General features: G+C 43.5%; 2 protein-coding genes across 4 annotated transcripts in view; one reads left to right on the top strand and one right to left on the bottom strand.

Annotated features, from left to right (window-relative positions):
• The window catches only part of ZMAT2 (zinc finger matrin-type 2), a 67,560-nt gene extending 51,298 nt beyond the window's left edge, over window positions 1-16,262 (bottom strand). For both annotated transcript variants that reach the window (XR_012242910.1, XM_073620880.1), the window contains exons 1-3: window positions 16,108-16,262; window positions 11,285-11,378; window positions 7,120-7,246 (exon numbers count right to left, since the gene is read on the bottom strand). Coding sequence is in view for 1 of the 2 variants with exons in the window: in XM_073620880.1 (XP_073476981.1) it covers window positions 7,120-7,246; window positions 11,285-11,378; window positions 16,108-16,125 (239 nt within the window). In the remaining variant the exon portion in view is untranslated. The remainder of the gene's footprint in view (window positions 1-7,119; window positions 7,247-11,284; window positions 11,379-16,107) is intronic.
• A 498-nt stretch (window positions 16,263-16,760) lies between these two features.
• LOC141132479 (histidine--tRNA ligase, cytoplasmic-like) overlaps window positions 16,761-18,373 on the top strand; it is a 217,167-nt gene continuing 215,554 nt past the window's right edge. Inside the window, exon 1 of one of the 2 annotated variants that reach the window (XM_073620878.1) lies at window positions 16,761-17,030. The gene's annotated coding sequence lies outside the window, so the exon portion shown is untranslated. The remainder of the gene's footprint in view (window positions 17,031-18,373) is intronic. The other variant, XM_073620879.1, reaches the window with a different exon arrangement.

Genomic DNA, 18,373 nt, shown 5'->3' with positions numbered 1-18,373 from the left:
GGATGTTCTTTTTATGAAATGCGGTGTTACTTTTACACCAGATGTAACGGGACGCATCCCTTCCAAAAAGTTAAACTTTTGTCTCATCGGTTCACAGAATATTTGCCCAAAAGTCCTAGGGATAATCAAGATTTGGGCAAAATGCGAGACGAGCCTTTGTGTTTCTTTTGGTCAGCAGCAGAGGCGTCGCCAGGGGGTGGCTATCGAGGCCGGAGCCCCGAATGTGGAGCCTATAGCCCCGAGTCTCAGCGGGTGTGGAGGAGAGACGAGCGGGTGGCATTGGAGGTGGAGGAGAGACGAGCAGGCATGTACAGGCACTGAGCCATCGGACCGCCACCTCCTTCACCCCCCCCCCCCCCGCAGCGCTCACCTCTACTCCCTGCTTAGTTATGCAGCGCGGCTGCATACAGACATGATCCTCAGCTGTCCTGTGATCAGTGGCCCCGGCGCATCCCGATTCCCGTGCCCACCGACATCAGTGTTACACTCACTGTCACATACGAGGGCTGGGCAGCGGGCGCTCTGTAATTGGCTGTGCAGGCGGCAGACATAAGGGTCTGTGATTGGCCCGGTGGAGGTGGTGACTGGTCACATGTGGAGGCGGGGCTGGGCTGGACTGAGGGTGATCTCGGCCGCCCGGAGTCCCGCCTCCCTGCCTGGCGCGCGATGTGTCTCCTCTTGACTGAGGTCTGTTATCTTCCCTTCCACCAGCCTGTCAGCGTGCCCCTCTCTGTAAGCCCGCCCCTCTGTGTCAGCCCCCCCGTCAGCCCACCTCCCCCTCTGTCAGCACCCCCTCTCTCTCCTGCCTCCTTCTCCTCTCTCACCTCTCTCCCCCCACCTCTTTCCCCCCTTAGGGGGTGAAGGCCGACACAGTATCTGCCTCTATTTTGCCTTCTCCCCAAGCCCCCCACACAATGGAAGGAAGGAAAATGGCACTACAGAAGAGCAGCTTTGCTCCGCCCCTAAACTCCGGCTCCCACACTTCCTGACTCTAAACGGCTCTCGGTAAGGCAGTCTAATGGGGGTCTTTAGGGGCAGGGGAAACTGATTGGGGGGTCACTGATCTATTAGCGATATCTAAGGGGGTGCTGATATAAGGGGACTCTGAGCTAATGTAGAGGGGGTGCTGACTGCTGGTGACCCATTAGATCAACAGTCAGCACCCGCCATTAGATCAGTACCCACCCCCCCCTAGAGACCTCTACTAAATAAGGGAAACTATCCTTATATCAGCACCCACATTAGATCAGTTTGTCCTTATATTAGACTGACGGTTTGTCTCTAAAGAGGATCAGATATAGGGGACTCTGATCTAAAAAAAACCAAAAAACAACACCTAAAATAAAACTAAAACGCGAAAAAAAACTATGCAAAAATAAAATTAAAATGCAGTGCAACCTCCCCCTATAATTATATTAATTTAAATGTGAACAAATAATTGTGAATGATGGTGGAAACCCCCAAGGGTAATCCAAGTATTAATACACTCCAATCTTATTTAAACATATACTGTGCAATCGCCACACACATATATTAGTGTATGAATAGAGGTGTAAATCCATTCCAAAATGTGTTTGTGCCAATATCCGAAAAAGTTAATTGGATAATAGCACATTTTGGAATGAATTGGAGGTTTACACCTCTATTCATACATTATTATATGTGTATGGAGATTGCACAGTATATGTTTAAATAACATTGGAGTGTATTAATACTTGGATTATCCTTGGAGGTTTCCACCATCATTTACAAATATTTTTTCATATATGAATATAATTATAGGGGGAGGTTGTGCTGCATTTTTTCCATATTAATTTTTTTGGGTCTCTAAGAGGAGCACTGATATAAGGGGACTCTGATCTAATGGAGCTCCTCTATGAGGGGCCCCTAAATTATATGGGGGTAACACTGACCCCTGTATTATGGGGGTTAACACTGACCAATAAAGCGTCCTGCATTATTGCTCTCCTTAGTGCACCCAAAGGTGTCCCAGGTCTTTACAATCCTATAGTGTATATTAATTTAAATGTGAAAAAAGAATTGTGAATGATGGTGGAAACCGCAAAGGATAAAGTATTAATACACTCCAAGCTTATTTAAACATATACTGTGCAGTCGCCATACACATATAATAATGTATGAAAAGAGGTGTAATTCCAAAATGTGTTGTGCTAATATTTGCCATGCAGCTTTTTTTCCAAAATTTTTTGCCATGCACCTCTAAAGCGTACAGGTTTGGCTTAAAGAAAAGGGGGCAACCCTATCCTGCAGTGAAGAGAAAGGGAGAGAAAATTAGGTCAGACAGCAGCAGCCGCAGTTTACCTGTGTGATTCGGCCGTTGCGGCTCCTTCCACTGCACTGACTGACAGGCGGAGTGATATGCCGCCTGGACTGAGGAAAGCAGAAGGAGATCAAGAGAACGCCAGCGCGGCGACGCCTCCTTCTCCCTCAACCTCCAAAGTCATGCTGAATAAACAGGCCATGGTGGCTGTGACTGGGACAAAGATTTAAAAAAAAAAAAAAAAAAAAAAAAAGGGAAGAAGAGGTCTCTCTCTCGCGACGGGCACAGTGGCTGCATTTGACGGGGCACAGTGGCTGCAATTGATGATCTGACTGCCCCTTGGCTAATTTTAAATAAATAAAGTTAGGCTTTAAGGGGGCAAGGGCAGGTAGGTCAGTGCATGTCAGTACGTGTCAGGTAGGTAGGTCAGTATGTGTCAGGTAGGTAGGTCAGTGTGCGTCAGGTAGGTAACACCCCCCTCCATACAACCCAACCGTCAGCCGCACCATCATCCCCCCCTGATGCTGGGCTCTGACTTTGGGCTGAAGCCCCTGGTCTTTTTGCTACCTAGCAACACCCCTGGTCAGCAGTGGCTTTCGCCTTGGAACTCTCCCATGGATGCCATTTTTGCCCAGTCTCTTTATTGTTGGATTTATGAACACTGATCTTAACTGAGGCCTGCAGTTCTTTAGATGTTGTTCCGAGTTCCTTAACCACTTCAATACCAGGCACTTAGACACCTTCCCGCCCAGGCCAATTTTCACCTTTCAGTGCTGTCGCAATTTGAATGACAATTGCGCGGTCATGCTACACTGTACCCAAACAAATTTTTTATCATTTTGTTCCCACAAATAGAGCTTTCTTTTGGTGGTATTTGATCACCTCTGCGGTTTTAATTTTTTGCGCAACAAATAAAAAAAGACAGAAAATTTCGAAAAAAAACAAGTTTTTCTTTGTTTCTGTTAAATTTTTTTGTAAACAAGTACGTTTTCTCCTTCAATGATGGGCACCCATAGGGCAGCACCGATGGGCACCCATAGGGCGGCACCGATGGGCACCCATAGGGCGGCACCGATGGGCACCCATAGGGCGGCACCGATGGGCACCCATAGGGCGGCACCGATGGGCACCCATAGGGCGGCACCGATGGGCACCCATAGGGCGGCACCGATGGGCACCCATAGGGCGGCACCGATGTGTGGCACTGATGGGCACTGACAGGTGGCACCAATGGGCAATGACAGGTGGCACCAATGGGCAATGACAGGTGGCAATGATAAAACATTGCTGGGCAGATCTGGGCATTGCTGGGCAGATCAGTGACATAATGGTGCCAATAAGTGCCCATTTGTGGACACTGATTGGCACAGATTGGGCACATGTGGATAGCCATGGGGTACATACCTGGCCATCCAAGTTGCCCCTTCCCTGGTGGTCCTAGTGGCGATCCCTGGTGGTCCAGTGTGGTGATAAACAATCAGCGCAGACCCCCCCCTGCCAGGAGAGCCGCTGATCGGCTCTCCTCTACTCGCGTCTGTTAGACGCGAGTGAGGAAGAGCCGATCAACGGCTCTTCCTATTGACAGCGTGATCAGCCGTGATTTGACACGGCTGATCACGTGGTAAAGAGCCTCCGCCGGAGGCTCTTTACCAAGATCGGTGTAGCGGTGTGTCAGGCTGACGTCCAGTCAGGATAACAGAACCACTTCCCGGACGTCAATCCGCTATAGGACGGGCGGGAAGTGGTTAATGACCTGCTGGATGAGTCATCGTTGTTCCCTTGGGAGTAAGTTTAGTAAGCCGACCACACCTGGGAAGTTTTACCACGGTTTCAAGTGTTCTCCATTTGTGAATAATGGCTCTCACCGTGGTTGGCTGGAGTCCCAAAGCTTTAGAAATGGCTTTGTAACCCTTTCCAGACTGATGCATGTTAATTACTTTGTCTCTCAATTGTTCTTTAATTTCTTTATATTGCAGCATTATGTGTTGCTAGTCACAAAGTACAGTGCGCTTCACGCATGCACAGTAGGGGCAACTATTGGCGGTGGCAACACCCGAAAGCCGATTTAAAAAAAAAAAAAAAAATTGGCTGAGGTGCCGACATTGCAAGATCTCTGGATAGGCAAGTGTCCCCATATTAAAAGTCAGCGGCTACAGTATTTGTAGCTGCTGACTTAAAATTTTTTGGTAGGGGGGCTGGAGCTCATCTTTAAGTGATTTGATTCAGCAGGTCTGGCAGTATTCAGACCTGGGTGTGGCTAGTGAAATCCAACTCCGCAACTGGTAGTATAAATATTGGATTTCTCTTTTATACCTGTTCTTAATGTTTTGATATGCTCCACCTGCGTTGTGGACCCTATTGTAAAAGAGAAATTTTACTCAGTTTTCCAAAACAGTTGCACAGTTCATTCATGATTTAGCAAGAGCAATTACTTTTTCACATAGGGCCAGGCAGGTTTGGACAGGTTTTTCCTCTTAAAGCGGGGGTCCACCTATCTATCGTTTTTTTTTTTTTTTTTGAGTTCATTCACAAACTTTTCTTCTCAGCATTACATACTCACATATTGTGTGTAATATGTCCGCCTGTGTCAGATTTAGTCGGAAAGAATAATTTATATTATTCACTGCAGGCGGTTTCCATTTTCATTGTGGGCATTTGAAGCCCACAAGCATTTATTTCCTGGATGTGGTGAATGCTGTGCTCCCAGCATTCACCGCTCGTTCCCGCACATGCTCAGTGGCATCCTGGGAAGCCTGAGACTAGCTCCCAGGAGTCTGGGAGAGGCTAGAAACACGCCTACTCCCATGGGAGGAGAACCAGGAAGTGCAAAGAAGAATAGAAAAATAAAAGGTAATTATGGCGATTTAAATTTTTTTTAAACGGCATGTCAGCATCTAGGCAAGGAAGAGAATACATACAGATATTGTTCAAAATTTGGGTGGAACCCCGCTTTAATAAATGAAATAATCATTTAAAACAGCATTTTGTATTTACTCTGGTTATCTTTGTGCAATATTAAAATTTGTTTGATGATCTGAATCATTTAAGTGTGACATGCATGAAAAAAAAATAAAATAAATAAAAATAAAGGGAAACCACAGCACTGTAGTACAGCAAAATGCCAAAAGCCAGGACCAGAAATACTAGGGATTTTGATTAAACGGACAGCCATTACATAATGTCAGAGACAGAATAGATAAAACAACCTGGGCTGTAACTGGCAAATGTTCTTCCTTACTTTCCAATGCAACACCTTTGATGCCAACATCAAACACAGATTCTTATCTTCCATGGTCACAAGGAAAGCAGGACTCTTTTTGCTAACTGATGCGTTATTGGAATTTTGGGACTAACTGGTACCAGATTACAGAATGTCACTGCAATATACGGTATATCTTGCAAGCCAAGTAGTTGCAGTTCCTATTTAATGTGGTTGTAAAAGGCAGAATTTTTTTTTTTTTCTTAAAGCATTCTATGCATTAAAATAAAAAACAACCTTCTGTTTGCAGAGGCCCCCTAATATAATATCAAGTCCATCTAGATCCAGCAATGTTGCACAAGAGACTCGGCTGTCCGGGACTTACCTCCTTATTGGCTGAGACAGCAACGCAGCGCCACTGGCTCCTGCTGCCGTCAAAGTCAGTGAGCCAATGAGGAAAGAAAGTGGGCGGGGGCCGGGCACCATGTCTGAATAGACACAGTGAGTTGCAGCTCGACTCGGGTGCCCCCACAGCAAGCTGCTTGCTGTGAGGGCATTCAGCAGGAGGGAGGGGCCAGGAGCGCCAAAGAGGGACCCAAGAAGAGGAGGATATGGGCTGCTCTGTGCAAAACCACTGCACAGAACAGGTAAAAATAATAAACATGTTATACTTAACTAATAAAAGCAAGACTTTAGTATCACTTTATTTGGGCAGGGCCTTGAAATGGTTGCTCTATTTGTGAAGCCAATAATTTTCAAGCAGAAGAAGTTTATCCTGCTATTTATATACACAACGATTATCTGCTGCATAATAATTGTCCAAACAATTTTACAATGTCTCCCAACAAAGCAGACCTAAACTGGTACCACAAGTTAAAAATGTTTATCTTTGTACAGTCTCTTTAGATTTACAAACTAAAAATAGTGTAAAAGCTTAACTAAAGGCCTTGGCATACATTGTATAGTGTCCTTTTGATTTACTATCTATCTAATTCTAGTGTTGCGTTTGTGGCCAGCTTCACAGCTCCAAAGGGATTAAATCCTGCCCAAATTGCTTTGTTCTCCGAAAAGCGTACTGAAGTCAGATTGCTCTTAAGACAGCATTTGACAAGCAGGAGGCGCTGTATCACCTCATTACCCCCTGAAATCCTACACTGGTGCACCACAACCACATACACATGGCTGCAGTGTGATTGCAGAGCTTGCTACGTCCATTAAAAGTAACAGAAGGTACATTTCCTGACCTCAAAATTTAAAACCATATATTGTGAATATGCACTGCTTTTTTCCCCATATTTCACTAAGGCTGCCATCTGAGCTACAGAGGTGCTGAGGAGGAGGAGTTACAGGAGGCGGGGTCAGTATAGGAATCAGTGCTTGCAGGCAGCAAGGTACCATGGGATAGGAAGTGCTTAGAAATTGATTGTAAACAAAAGAAATATGAGCAGAGAAGCTGCAAAGCATGCAGGAAAATCAAGGAAGTTGTGGAAAGAGATGGCCAGACTGGAAGCAATCACGGCATGAAAGGAGAGATTATTCAAGTAAGCTTATATTAAAATGAATAATAAAAGTTTAAAAGGTATTCTATAAAAAAAAAAATAAACAAAAAAAAAAAAGCCGCATACAACAGAATTCTTACCCGCCCATCTCAGACTGCGGAGTGGTCTTTGTAATAACAATAGTTTTCCCCAGCTTGGATTCCAGATCAACTTTGTAGTCTCTATGCCTGAGTAATTCTCTCCTAATTGGAGGCTGTAGTGGTTTTCCTACAAATAAGATATGTATTAGAAGATACATAGCACCATTTTGTAAAATGCATGAAGGCCATTTGTAAATGCATCAAGGCTAAATTATTATGTAAACATTTCACAACACTGTGTGCATATATAAAAACACAAAAAAAAAAAAAACAAAACAAAAAAAAAAAAAAAAAAAAAACTCTATAATAAAATATATATATATAAAATATTTTGAAAGGGGTTTGTTCAAGAATAAGGCTTGGTTCACACTGCTGCGATAGCAAAAGTCGTACGACTTTGCCCTGTGACTCCCTTCAGTCTTGAGCAGACTGTACAAGGGCTGAATTAGCATCCAATTTGGACCAAAGGGTGTAGAAACCTTTCCAGTCAGACTGACTTGTGTAGCATCAGTTAAGATGGCTCTCATTAGGGAAACATTAAATTTGACATGTCATGCAACTTGGGGTCTCACAAGTCGGATCCCATGTTGCAGCAGTGTGAACCGAGCCTAGGGCAAGTGTGCATAGTAGTGGCAGGAATCAGATTCCTACAGCGACTTTCAGCAGGTAGGTGCGGCTGCTGCCCCGTTCACTACAATGACAGGTCGCCAGTGGCTGCAGCAATTTGTGGTTCTTTGCACACTATTCCTGACACTACTTTTTGCTGTGGCCTTAATTGCCGGTGTGAAAGTTGATTTTGAGGTTTGGCATTACATAGCAAGAGGACGTTCTTATTTTCATATGATGTGTATATCTTTGAAAGCAGCAATAATATATGAAATGTCAGTGCACCGGGCTGCTTCAGGTGGAAATTCCTCATATTATGTATGCATATTATGAGAAATGTCTGCCTCCTTTTACAGCTGCAATTAAAGTCACACTAAACTCTGGTTTAGGAATCGATTCACACCACAGAAACCACAGTCCGGATGCATTCCTGAATGCAGGTTTTTGATGTGTTTTTTTCGCTGCATTGGGTTTTTGCCACATGCATGTTCTATTTTTTTTTTTTTCTTTACTGAAACAGACCACAATGTTGTGAACTAGGTCATTAGAACCCATATAGTCTACTGTCCTTGCGTTTTTGATGCAGGAAAAAAAATTAAATAAATAACGCACTGGACTGCAGCTGGTGTGAACTGACCCTAAAACAGGAATACATAAGAAAAAAAAAAAAAAAAAAAGTGCTGATAATGGCCGCTGAAAACTGCGCATGATTTTCATAAGTCATGCGACTCAAAAACCACATCAACACAACACGGTGCGTTTTGCCATTTTTCAATGGGGAGGTGCATACAAATTCTATGTATGTCTTCACACTGATCTATTGCGGTGTACGGAATTGCAATTTTCTTGTGCTTTTACGCAAAAGCACTTCAAAAACTATTAGAGAGTCAAATACAATTGTAATTTATTATATATATATATATATATATATATATATATATATATATATATATATATATATATATATATATATATATATATATATATATATATATATATATATATATTTCATATATTTTGTCCGGAGTGGGGCTTTAAAACATGCACTGGCCATTGCAGCAAAACCCTGTTATCCATGGGACTGCACAGTGTGCCTACCTTTTGAAATTAAACATGATAATGCAATGTCTGTCTGACCGAAGATCTATTTTTGCGACTCCAACAAGATTTTAAGTGCAACAACCAATTGCAACCAGCAATTAATATTATGGTGGTTGACTTCAGAAATAATTTTTATTTATTGCTTTGGGTTACTTCAAAAAAATTATAACTTTTTCTTTGCACTCTTTACTGAATGAGGCAGTTTAACCAATATGGCCCTATTAAAGTATAAAATGGCATTATTGTATCTACAACCCCTCAACAGCATGGCCCACCAATCCTCCACAAGGTAGCAAAAGACATTCTACTCCCCTCTTGCATTACAAGGCACATGGTAACCCAGTAATGCCTATTACTAATCCCTAACCACCTTTTGTCCTAGGAATCAATTTTAAACCCACCTTTTAGACATCAGTTTCAACACCAAGTAAACTGCAGAAACCAAGTAGTCAAAGCAACTAAATAATTACAGTTGGAGTCATCCTTTCCTGGACTTCTGGCCTAAGCAGATGATTCTCTAGAGACTGGGATGGCGTATGTAAGGTCACGCTAGAGATCCGACTAGGAGCAGAAAGCTGTAAATGGCATACTGAGCATTTACAGGTACAGCCAGATGGGTGCTTAATATTATTATTATGTAAATCATGTAAAGCCGGCATAAAAAGTCAACTTTAAAAAAAAAAAGTCCACTGAATAATCCATCCGTTGTTAATCAAATGAATGCCTACATGAAATGGACAAAGCATTGCCCAAAGTTAACTTACTATAGGACACCCTTATCCTGCACCTCACTGTCCTCCATTATCCCCGGGCACTATGATACAATTTCCTAGCATTATGTCAACCTTACACGGCAAAATAACAGGAGCTAACCCCCTGTCTCTTCAAGGTCATGGTATACAGTGTTCTACTTGGCTGCCCAGGACCTCATTTCAAACATTTACAAACACAGCACAAAGTAAAATCCTGCAATCAATGCAACCAAATCTGTACAAGCAAACACTAGTAGTAACCTGGCTAAACAGAATGCAGCTCTTGCCACAATAATATCTCACTCTATGGCAATACTGGGCAGATTCAGAAAAAGTAGAGCAAAATGGAGGAGAGGTCACTTTGTAACAAATTATAGTTTAAAAACTTTAAAGTTGACCTAATCTTAAAAAAAAAAAAAAAAAAAAAAAAAGGGAAGGTGATGATTTGCTAGGTTATAGGGAACATCTACAAATATTGTGTCCAATTAGCACCTTGAAAATGTACCTGTTGTCAGAAATTATTCCTTAAAAAAAAAAAAAAAAAAAAGTGTGTTTCCTGGTAAGGAAGGGTCCCTAGGCACTCGTGTCTAGAGTCCCATAGTTCTGTATCTACAGTATAAGGTACAAGGCACAGATGTCTCTGAATTCTAGTCTCATAACATTTGGAGTGAGATTTAGTGATATCATTATTGTGCTGCTTGTTGAAGAGGAATTAGCACCATGCATCTATCAGCATTGTTCATTCTGTTAATCTGTGCTAAGTGAGCCTTTTCTACTGCTTCTTATATACCCCCACCAATTACCAGACCACCAGTCATTAAAAGGTCAGCTGCAGGAAGCCCACAGGCAATACTGGTGGTTAGGTATTTATCCTTTTCTTGCCTTAGAAACAATTAAAGTAGAATGGCAAAACTTTTTTTTTTCTTTTTTTAATTTTGGATGGTAATGGATTAGAACACCCGTCAGTTTTCATTTCGGTATGTGCTCCGGTTAAGGAGATTCACCTTCTCTATTTGTCCTGTTTACTATTATCATTGAAAGTTCCAAATTTTGGGTCTTTCCCAGAAAAGTCATAGAATGGAAATCTTCCAATGGGGACACTAGTTCTGATGAGCAGGGGGTCCCCAAGGAATTCCCTTAATTTGCAGGGATTTCCCTCTCACCTCCTGTTTGGCTATGGGACAGGAAATGAAAGGAAATCTCTGCAATGGGACACAGATGACCAAAAAAAAAAAAAAAAAGAAGTCTGACAGGGGTTATAGCCCTCCTTTGCACTATTCAAAGTAAAATAAAAAGTTCTGCCTATAGTTCTACTTTAAAATTTGACTGTCTACTATAGAAGTTATAGATCTATACTTATTTTTTCTATCACCATGGTGTCCAACTGCTTCAAATTAAAGTGGAACTAAACTCGCCTATTCTTCACAGCCAAGAAAGTGACCATCCTAGCCTTTCTTTGATCTGCAGTTGTAATGATGCTGCACCTGTCATCAGTTATGACACCAGCTATTTGATGGCTTAACAGTTTGGTTGAGATAACAAGCAGCTGTGACAGTTATCCTTCATGGTATGCCGTGAATGTGACTGTTTTTGGAATGGCTAAATTAATGGGTTTAGTTCCACTTTAAGTGATACAACAGGCAAAAACTGTATTTTTTCTGACATGTCTCCCACAACAATGTCCAATTTGTAAGCAAAATACAAACCATCTTTCTTTTCTCGCTCTTCAAGGATTCGTTTCTGGGCAAGTTTCTCATATTCATCTTTGTCCCACTTTCGACGGAAATCTGCATTTTTGGACTGTAAAAAAAATTTAAAAAATAAAATTACAAATGGTGAAATATAATAAACTATAATAAAGAATACATACCAAGAAGAAAAAGGCACTATAGACAAACAAATAAATGCAAAACTGAAAACAGGTTTACTTTTTCTCCTGCCAAAGGATATGCGATTTTTGATCAGTCTTGTGATTGAAACATTTAGGATTACCTCTTCATTGCTTCCTGAGTCACCTCAAGGCCCCTGAACAGAGGTGAAGACTCTCATTCACTATCCAATCAGCAGGCAGCGATATGACAAAGTGAATTGCTGAATAAAGGAAACAAGTGTGTCGCCCACAAGTGGCATTTGTAAAGGACTACACTGAATTTGTCCCCGATAGCCAAGCAATTGAGGCAATAAGCGAATGGCACTGGGCATCATTCGAACTGAAGTCAATCAGCACCAATAGATTGTACAGAAAGTTTGAGAGGAGATACAAGCATAGTAGCGTGAAACGATCAGAAGGTAAGCAAAAACACTGAGGGCATCCCTGGCACAAGAAATATTTAAAGTCTCATTCGGATGGGCATTCTGGCTGCTATGTTCTGAGGTGGCCAAGTGCTGCCTCTGGACATAGCAATGCTATGGCATATACAAACTGGCTGAATAGCAGCGGCCAGTTTGTGTGCAGCCAAAAATGTTGTTCCTTGGACACAAACTGTGTCCAGAGCCAGTTAGACTCCATAACCAAAATGACTGACTTCGACCAGTGGTCTCCACAGATTGCCTGAATGAGCCCTAAAAAAGGTCAGGCTCGATTTGGGCAAAGTGACATTGTCGGGGGGGGGGGGGGGGGGCCCTAAAAACTGCCTCCCATTCATTGCAAGGTGTGCTTTCACACTTGGGTGGTGTGCTTGTGGGGTGTTAGAAAAAGTCCTGCAAGCAGCATCTTTGGGGTGGGTTTTGGAGCCCTATAAACAGCGCTCCCAAAATGCCCCTGCAAGGAATGGGCAGCGCTTCCAAAGTACCGCAAAACAAGTGTTTAGTTTTTTGTTTTTTTTTTTTAAGGTCACGTGACCTTTAAAAAAAAAAAAAGGCCCATTACAACCGGCGCTGCAGTGTGAAAGGGGTCGTAAGCACAGAATGAATTCTTTTTAAGATCTCGTGACCAAAAAAAAAAGAAAAAACCACCACGAAAAAAGACCCATTTTGCGGTGCTTTCAAAACACTTTTAAGACGCAAGCGCACCGCCCGAGTGTGAAAGCACCCTTTGCAATGAATGGGAGGCAGTTTTAGGCGCTATTGAAAACTGCCTTAGGGATCTTTCACACGGGGCGGATCACTGCTGATCCGGAAAGTGAACACCCGCTTGCTCAGCGGGGCTCGCTCCGCCGATCCCCGCTGAGAGCAGGAAAATGACAGGTCCTGTCAGAGCGCCGCTCTCCCCTATGGGGGATCGGATGATGACGGATCGTAGAGTACGTCGTCACCCGATCCGATAACGGATGGAAAAGTAGGGTTTTCCTCTGTTACACTTTTTCGGATCGGAGCGGGTCGGATGTCAGCGGACGTTCATCCGCTGACATCCGCTATTCCATAGGGATACATGTATGTCCGTTCTTCATCCGAAAACGGAAGGATGAAAAACGGACATACGGATCCTCCGTGTGAAAGAGCCCTTAGTGTGAAAGGGATCTTAAACTGCCAGTAAACACTCTTTTTGGGCGCTTTCCATTCATTTCAATGAAGAGAGGCACTTTTGGGGCGCTTCTTTTAGCTCTCCAAACATGATGCTTGCAGGAGTTTTTTTTCACCTTTTTGCCCCAGTGTGGAAGTGTTAATTGATTTTAATGGTAAAAAAAATGCCATTTTCCTTGAGCTTTTCAGGCACTTTATTTTTTTTATGCAAAAACGTTCGAAAACTCCTCAGGGTGAAAGGGCTCTAAGTAGACAAGTTTTATAGCTACAAATTCCTCTTAAAATCAACAAACATAAAACTAAGGCAGGCCATAGATTATGTGATTTTCTTTCCTGCAAAACACAGGCGCGCGGAGCAGTCGCTGCCAGGAGAACACAATGATTATCGCTAGTGGCTAAAGCTGCTGCCAGTAATCACATGCCAAAAATCTGACTTGCTGGTTGTACCAAAGCTGATCACTGGATCGACTTGGGTACAATCAGCTCATAGATGGTTCATATCTTGGCCAGTCCCTGCTGAACCAGCCAAGAATCAAACCATCCATGGCCAGCTTAAACCCTCACATATACCCAGTGAAGCGAACAGCCTCAGATGATACAGTGATGAAACAAATCTCCCTACATAAAAATTTTACTTGCATATATTTGCTGTCTTCAGCTTTATATATTCCTTAGAAAGTTCAGATTGTGTTAAATTTTCTCTTCCTGGTTAGCACTGCAGTGAAGCCTGGGCATACAGCCAATTGGAGGAAAGGCACACACCCCCTCTCCTCATAGGTAGAAACTTTCAGAGCTGTTCATTGAATCGTTCAGGGCTCTGCTAATCTATTTATAGCATCCTCCCCAACACAAAACTCCGGCTGCTTTTATCTTAGTTGACGGAGAACTTGCCAAAAGTTATCAGGCTGATAACAGAAGAACGGAGCAGGAGACAGCTACGGGGCTCAGTGATTTGAAGAGAGATAAGAACACACTGCAGATATATGTGCCCAGCTCAAATTTCATGAATCGGGTTTACATCCATTTTAAGTTCTTTAACCTCTTCCCACTGCAGGTATATATGTGGCCCCACAGAAGTGGGTCTTTTCCATGGGGCCGCACATTTACACTTTCATGTGTTTGTGCAGGAAGCAAGCTACACTGTGCACTCCCAGCACAGCGACCAGGCTCTTCTCCTTGGTTGTTGTTAAAGCCAGAGTGCAGCCAAAAACAAACACAGAAAGACCAGCACAAGGGACATTACAGTTAGTATGATGTGTCCTTGGTGTTGACTCTTTTAGTAGTAATCCACTCCATCCTGCAAGTCCCTCAATTTTGGTTTAATAACACACACACACACACTGCAGCCTCATGGGATACTCACATCATGCATTCAATAATGAACTAGAAATGCACATGTGCCAGTCATCAGACAGTTTGGCTGTCCCTTCCAGATTCCTAGTCTGGATTTACACTTGAGTTTATGTGTTTTTTGGATTATTTTATTTTGCATACTTTCCAGACTCTTTTTTGTTTTAGCCAGTGGAAAGCTGGTAACTGGAGAAAGCAGTTGTTGGGTACATTTTTCAGATGCTTGGGGGGGGGGGGGGGGGGGGGGACGACACAATCACGGCCTAAAGTTGTTGTAAAGCCTCAAGGTTTTTCACCTTAATGTATTCTATGCATTAAAGGAGTTGTAAGGGCAGAAGATTTTTTTAAAAATCTTTATGCATTAAGATAAAAAAAGCCTTCTGTGTACAGCAGCCCCCCAATACTTATCTGAGCCCATCTCTGTCCAGCGATGTCCACCAGTCCCTCGGCCGTTCAAGACTCTCCCTCCTGATTGGTTGAGAAACAGCAGCGGTGCCATAGGCTAACTGACTTTGACAGCAGCGGGAGCCAATCAGGGGAGAGAGAGAGAGAGAGAGAGAGAGAGAGAGAGAGAGAGAGAGAGAGAGAGAGAGAGAGAGAGAGAGAGAGAGAGAGAGAGAGAGAGAGAGAGAGAGAGAGAGAACCGCAGGCACACACAGCTGTAAGCAGCCTACTGTGGGGGCACTCGGCAGGAGGGAGGGGTTAAGAGGGACCCGAGAAGGGTCTGTGCAAATCCACTGCACTAGAGCAGGGAAGTACAGCATGTTTTTTTTTTTTTTTTTTTAAGTAAGACTTTACAATCACTTTAAGGTGAAAAACCTTCTGCGCTGCAGCTCCTCCCAGAGCCCCCCCCCCTTTTTCTTACCTGAGCCTGAGTCGATCCAGCGATGTGCACAAGCGCAGTGGAGTAAGGAGTAAGGATGAGCTCATGTGTGTTTGCAAACAGCATGTGCAGAGCCCGCCAGGAATGCGGCACTGCGGAGCGCTAATCACAAGCAGTGAGACATTGTCCCGATGCGCGGCTGCAGAGATCAGGAAATGTCTCACTGCTTGTGATTAGCGCTCCACAGTGCCGACTTCCTGGCGGGCTCTGCACATGCTGTTTGCAAACACACATGAGCTCATCCTTACAAAGGAAGGCGTACAAACACTTTTGTCTGAACGATGACTGACAGCACATCTCTCAGAAGTGAACAGGCACAAAAGAATAACATGGAAATACAAGTGCCGAGTCGCTCCTGGAAGAACGCTTCTAATTGTTGAAGTGTGAATGGGGACTTCTATCTGGCCCCCCGATGACGCCCCGTGGTGAATGTGCGTCATCAAGGGGCAGCTGCAAGAACCAGGAAGGGATCAGTCAATGGTGTAAGAAGAGAGAACGTCAGCGTGGGAAACAACACCTGATTAGTAGTAGGTTTATTGTAAACCAGCAAACAAGGTAAGAGGGGGTTAAAAATAAACAAACAGGGGGTGAAGTTCCTCTTTAACCCTTCCCTACACTATCCAAAGCCAAAAAAAGTTACACTTTAGTAGTGCCTCTAGAAGTCTGATGGTACAAAGGAAGGAAACCAGTGCACTAAGGATTTGTAGCCAAGTACTAGTCTATGGGGTTTCTCTGGAGAAATATCAGTACATATCAAAGCTTTGCTGCCAGCTTCTCCATCCCCAGCTCATTCCATAAACACACAACCAATATCAATCCCCAGGAGCTGCTTACCCCACTTCCTGACGCCATTTTTCCCCTTCCCTTGAAGCCAGTTGTCGCACTAGATGAGGTAATGCGAAATACTCCGCCCCCCGTCGCCGTGAGATCGCTAGCTCCGCCTCGGTATACCAGGAGATTAGCCCCGCCCCCGGCATATAAGGGAATTCGCTTGGGGTGGGTGTAAAAAGAAGTCCGCTTGGCGACTTCAGAGTGTTGGCTTACTGCGGCTGAATGCGGGGTGTAGCAAGATGGCCGTGATGGAACGTCACTTCCGTTACAACTTTTGACGGGTTGCCTAATCTGACAGAACTTGTCATGTGTATGAACGTAAACTAAACAAATTACACCAAACAAGCTCGAGTAACATCAGCATAGCACAGTAAATAGTAGATCTATATAGTACCTAAATCACGATAATATGTTCTGGACTGTGTGCTACTTCGTGAACACTAGAGAGTGTGCTAGGTTTTAGTTCTGCCATCTTTGATGTGGGCAATGTGGCGTTTGTTGAGCTAAAAGCTGAGGAAATATAGCGATTAAATGATTTTTACGTGTAGGCGAGATGTGCTTATATGTGCAGTATACAGGAGTTCTATAGCCCCGGTGGTTCCTATGGGATGTCCTTAGCTGGGGAAGTTCATTCATGTGTGATGGACAAGGAGGAGAACTAGAAGGTCTACTTCCTCTGGAGGTGACACAATCACATGGACTGCAAGCAGCATTACAGAGAAGCACAGGGATATGGTGTCTGCTTTATAGTGCACTTGTTTTAGTCTGATTGAATATTTTACAGTAATAACCATCTAAGATGGAGAAAGACTTTACTGAACACATCAATCCAAACACTTGCAAGTCCATGAGCTGAAGAGTGAGTAGTATCTAGCAGGTTTTCAAAGGCAACCCTTGTATGTCTGTTTCTGGCAATTTCATCTTAGGTAAGTAATTATTTCAATATTTTAGATGCCTATATTTTGCCTTTCCTTGTTCCCTTTTTACCACATTTTCAACATGCTAATAATAAATGAATATGTTTAAGGTTTAAGGGTCCTTTCACGCAGTGCCACTCTGCTCTGTTTGGCAGGGGATCCATGAACAGAACCAGTGCTGCATCGGTTCTGGACAGGACAATATCACTTCTTTTTTAACATTCGCACCAATTCAGTTTGTGTCTGCGTTAACAGCTGTGGCCAAAAGTCCTGAGAATGACACAAATTTTATTTTTCACAAAGTCTGCTTCTTCAGTTTTTATGATGGCAATTTAGGATGAGCTCAGGCGTGTTCGCAAACAGCACGTGCAGAGCCCGCCAGGAAGTCGGCACTGCGGAGCGCTAATCACAATCAGTGAGACATTGTCCTGATACGAGGCTGCAGAGATTGGGAAATGTCTCACGGCTTGTGATTAGCGCTCCCCAGTACCAACTTCCTGGTGGGCTCTGCACGTGCTGTTTGCGAACACGCCTGAGCTCATCCTTAATGGCAATTTGCATATACTCCAGAATGTTATGAAGAGAGATCAGATGAATTGCAATTAATTGCAAAATCCCTCTTTGCCATGAAAGAGAACTTCAGGCTGGGTTCACACTGAGTGGCTCACAGCAGGGATCTCATGCGTCCCCGTTCACCAGTTCAGGTCCAATTTCAGCCCAAATTTTGAGCTGAAACGGACCAGAAGATGCACAGGACTCCTTTGCAATTCGCACCGGAGCCGTTCCAGAGATGAGTGAACTCGGCTTCATAGAGAGACGGTCAGATTCTCCTGCCATGCGAATTGGATGTGGAGAAACCCACATCTAATTCACGCTGGTGTAAACCCAGCCTAAAGAAGTTGTAAAGGCAGAAGTTTTTTTTTTTTTTTTTTTTTTTTTTATAATAATGCGTTCTATACATTAAGATAAAGAACCTTCTGTGTGTAGCAGCCTTCCCAGCACCCCCTGTTTACTTACCTGAGCCCCATCTCTCTCCAGCGATGTCCACAAGTGTCTTAACTGTTCGGGACTCAGTGTCTGAATGGAAACACAGAACTGTGACTTGGCTTAAGTGCCCCAATAGCAAGCTGCTGGCTGTGGGGGCACTCCATAGGAGGGAGGGGCCAGGAGTAGAGAAGAGGAGGATCCAGGCTGCTCTGTGCAAAACCAACTGCACAGAGCAGGTACGTATAACATGTTTATTATTAAAAAAAAAAACAAGACTTTACAATCATTTTAATCCTATAAAAAACATTTCCACTGCATTTGTGAAGAAGGCTTCAGGGCGCCCAAAAAAATCCAGCAAGAGCCAG

Source organism: Aquarana catesbeiana, linkage group LG03 (assembly GCF_042186555.1).
Source record: "Aquarana catesbeiana isolate 2022-GZ linkage group LG03, ASM4218655v1, whole genome shotgun sequence".
Taxonomy (NCBI): domain Eukaryota; kingdom Metazoa; phylum Chordata; class Amphibia; order Anura; family Ranidae; genus Aquarana; species Aquarana catesbeiana.
This window is presented reverse-complemented; position numbering and strand designations above follow the sequence as displayed.